Source organism: Physeter macrocephalus, unplaced genomic scaffold (genome assembly GCF_002837175.3).
Source record: "Physeter macrocephalus isolate SW-GA unplaced genomic scaffold, ASM283717v5 random_2000, whole genome shotgun sequence".
Lineage (NCBI taxonomy): Eukaryota > Metazoa > Chordata > Mammalia > Artiodactyla > Physeteridae > Physeter > Physeter macrocephalus.
In genome coordinates this window covers 3844-7791 of record NW_021147286.1, presented here as the reverse complement: position 1 = coordinate 7791, position 3948 = coordinate 3844, and the positions used below count along the sequence as shown (strand labels likewise).

General features: G+C 59.3%; 1 protein-coding gene across 1 annotated transcript; it reads left to right on the top strand.

Annotated features, from left to right (window-relative positions):
* The first annotated feature begins 443 nt into the window (after positions 1-443).
* On the top strand, positions 444-1577 carry B3GNT6 (UDP-GlcNAc:betaGal beta-1,3-N-acetylglucosaminyltransferase 6). The gene is given in 5 exon segments (XM_024117891.2): positions 444-505; positions 507-536; positions 538-845; positions 848-1531; positions 1534-1577. Coding segments are annotated over 5 exon segments (1128 nt in total).
* Positions 1578-3948: the final 2371 nt, after the last annotated feature.

Sequence of the window (3948 nt, the reverse complement as noted above, 5' to 3'; positions counted from 1 at the left end):
GAGAGGAGGGAATAAGCATGGAGAGATTTGGACGCAGTATCAACAAGATGTGGAAAGTCTATATAAGTTGAGGGTGGGGTAGAGAGTCAGGGCTTCCGGCTGGAGCAACTGTGTAGAGGGAGGTACCATTCACTGAAGTGGAAAAAGCAGCACATGGATTCACGGGAAGACGGAGGCTTTGACTTTGACTTGAGTCCGCCCGGCCTACCTGACATCCAGAGGAGATGTCAGGAGCAACGAGATACACAGATCTGAAGGTCAGAACACTTCAGACTTGGGAGACGTGAAATGCTTCAGTTCTCGTTCCTTTATTTTATCTTCTTAACAACAGAGTTGAGAAGGGGCTGGTTCTCAGTTCTGGGAGAGACGTGACGGGGGAAGGGTGTCATTCCACTGATTCAAAGACGACTCCCGGCTCACATTTGACTCGGTTCCCCCAACAGATGGCTTTGCCCCGCTGCAGGGCCGTGAAACCCAAGACCCTGACCTGCCTTCTAGTGGGTTTGTTTCTTAGGCCTGCATCTGTGGTTCCTCGAAGCCAAGTCCCCAGCAGGAGAGGATGTCGGATGGCTCCCCGCAGATTGCCCATGTGGCCCCTGTTGCCGCGCCGCCGTCCAGCCCAGGGCCTCCGTGCTTGGCCAACGCCTCGGTGAACGCCACGGCCGACTTCGAGCGGCTGGCCCCGTGCATCCAAGACTTCCTGCGGTACCTCCACTGCCGCCACTTCCCGCTGCTCTGGGATGCGCCGGCCAAGTGTGCGGGCAGCCGGGGGACCTTCCTGCTGCTGGCCGTGAAGTCATCGCCTGCCAACTACGGGCGTCCCGAGCTCATCCGCCGCATGTGGGGCAGGAGCGCAGCTACGGCGGGCGGGCGGTGCGCCGCCTCTTCCGGCTGGGCACCGCCGCTCCCGAGGACGCCGAGCGCGCCGAGCGGCTGGCGGCGGTGGTGGCGCTGGAGGCGTGAGATCACTGCGGCGTGCTGCAGGGGGCCTCCGCGGACACCTTCCTCAACCTCACGCTCAAGCACGTGCACCTGATCCAGTGGCTGGAGGCCCGCTGCCTGCACGCGCGCTTCCTGCTCAGCGGCGGCGACGACGTCTTAGTGCACACAGCCAACGTGCTCCGCTTCCTGTAGGCGCAGCCGCCCGACCGCCACCTCTTCGCGGGGCAGCTCATGAGCGGCTCCGTGCCCATCCGCGACAGCGGGAGCAAGTACTTCGTGCCTCCGCAACTCTTTCCCGGACCCGCCTACCCGGTGTACTGCAGCGGCTGCGGCTTCCGCCTGTCCGGCCGCACGATCCAGGCCCTGCGCCAAGCCGCCTGCCAAACCCCGCTCTTCCCTATCGACGACGCCTACATGGGCATGTGTCAGGAGCGCGCCGGTTTGGCGCCCAGCGGCCACGAGGGCATCCGGCCTTTCGGCGTGCAGCTGCCCGGCACCCGGCAGTCCTCCTTCGACCCCTGCATGTACCGCGAGCTGCTGCTTGTGCACCGCTTCGCCCCCTACGAGATGCTGCTCACGTGGAAGGTGCTGCGCGACCTGGGCTGAGCTGTGGCGGGGGGCACAGGGTCTCCTGAGGCCGGGTGGGCTGCGCTGGGGGCGGGGACGAGCAGCCTCCGCACGTGATGCTTTTTGGGCTGAGCGCATCTTCCCTGCTCTGGATACCTTCTGTCCTACCCAGTGTGGTGCCCTTGAATCCTAGCTGCCCTTTGGAATCACCTGGGTGAAGGGGGTGGAAAATTCCTATATCCTGGCCTCATCTCCAAAGGTTCTGATTGTCTTGGGTGCCCCCAGACTTCTCGGTATTTTTTAAAGCTCCTCAGGCGATGGGAATGCGCAGCTAGGAATGAAGCCCACTGCACAAGGGATGGACCCAGCTCCATCGCCCCCTTTATGAGCCTTCCAGGACACCCACCTCGAGTCACTGTGGGCAATGGAGCAAGGGAGGGGTGAGGAGCCAGGATCAAATGTCGCCTGCAGGTGCAGGACACATGCGAGTTGTTACTTCGTCATTTCCTCCACAAATGTGTGGAGCTGGACTGACAGCCATCAGAGGGATTCCCCTCCCCAGAAGTCAGTCTGCCCCTGCGACCTAGAAAGCAACCCCCCTAGAGTCGGAGCTGAGGGTGTCTGGCAGCCCCCCTCCCACCTGGTTCTCCCCCACTACTCCCCAACCCCAATCCCTGTGAGGCCAAGACCCCCACTGTGCAAAGTGGAAACGAAGGCCCAGCCAGGGCAGTGACTAATCCAGGGCCGTGTGGTCACTGGCAGACAACACACCACGGGTCCCCTCCACACTCAACCTGACCACAGCTAATGGCCTATTCGGGTCTGGCCCACGCACGCCTGCCCTGCCAGCACTCACTCCCAGGGGACAGAGACAGGCTCCTTGCCGGGGTCTGGGCCTCAGGGTCAGTCAGCCTTGGGTAACCAAGCTGGGAGTTCAGTTCAGGGGTCAGTGTGGGGATGCCGTGGGGGTCAGTCATGAGGAAACTAGGAAAGGCAGTGATTGGGGAATCTGAGGGACACTGTTGAGAAAGCCTGTGGAAGGTCAATGTAAGGGGCTATATTTGGAGGCTGCGGGGACCTGATCAGTAACCGTGAAGGACAGTGATTAGGGAGTGTGCAGGGGCGTCTGGGGTCTGTTGTGAACATCGAACAGGAGGTGGGGATTCAGTGACCAGACTCCGAGGGTCAGGCTGTGGTCCTGACCTCCAGGAGCTGCCAGTTGTTGGCAAAGTACAAAAATCAAGGAAACAGCTTAAGAGTGAGGCAGATATGTGTGCTGTCAAGGTCTCAACTATGTAAGATGGACAAGAAGGACTGAGCTTCAAGGAGGAAAGCCTGGATGAGAAGCCAGAAGACTGACCAGATGCCTCCCCTGCCCTTAGGTCCAGTCCTCCTCGCTGGCGGACTCCATCCAGCAGAACCATGTGCAGCGCCCTGCTTTGTCGTGCCCTCTCCTGCCCCTGCATCGTCGCACAGCTCTGATCCCTTTACTGGAAACATCCACCAACCACCACTGTCCATGTCTCTTGTATCAGTGAGGATGCCTGCAGGGGAGGCTGGCCACCAAACTCTGCTACCTGCTTCCTCCTGGGCACACACCTAGACTACACTTCCCAGACCCCCTTGCAGTGAGGCGTGGGCATGTGACCAGGCTGTTTTCATCGTTGTGTGTGGTTGTGATGAGGACCCCTCCTGAACCTGGGCCTCACCTGTGCTCACTTTCCCCTTCCCCCGGATTGGAACACGGATGGGCCTGTGACCTTGCAGATGAGGACAACACCCCAGGCCTAGGCCTGGGTTTCTCAACCTTGTCACTATTGCCATTTGGGGTAGGGCGGTTCCTGAGCATGAGAGAGCATTTAGCCGTATGCGTGTCGTCTGCCCAGTAGATGCCAGCATCACACCCCAAGTCATGACAACCAAATATATCTCTAAACGTTGCCAAATGTACTCTGGTGAGCAAAGTCACCTGAGGTGAGAACCACTGGCCTAGAGGAAGGCAGGGAAACAAGAGGGCTTCCCAGTTCACTCCAGGGAGCAGGGCTGCCCATGGACTGACCTGGAATACTCAGCTCAAACTATTGAGAAGAACAAAATAAACCTTTATGTTTTTTGAGCCTCTGGGATTTTGTCAGCACTTTGTTAGGGCAGCCTTGCCTTATCCCAGGTAACCTAATGTGTCCTCTCTGATCCCTGTTTCCCCCCAGCCAGACTGGCTGCTCCCAGAGGGAGGTACCATGTTTGAATCACATCGGGTGTTACCCTGTGGAGGGAGGCCCTGGCATCTTGCAGGCTCACTCTTGGCTCTGGGAAGTGGAAAGAGCAGGAGGAAAAGGCACCATCCAAACACCCTTTCTGCAGTCCTGGCCATGGGTGCTCAGGAGCCTTGGCCACTTATCCCTTGCCGGCCTTGCTTCTGAGCAGGGTCTGGCTCATAGT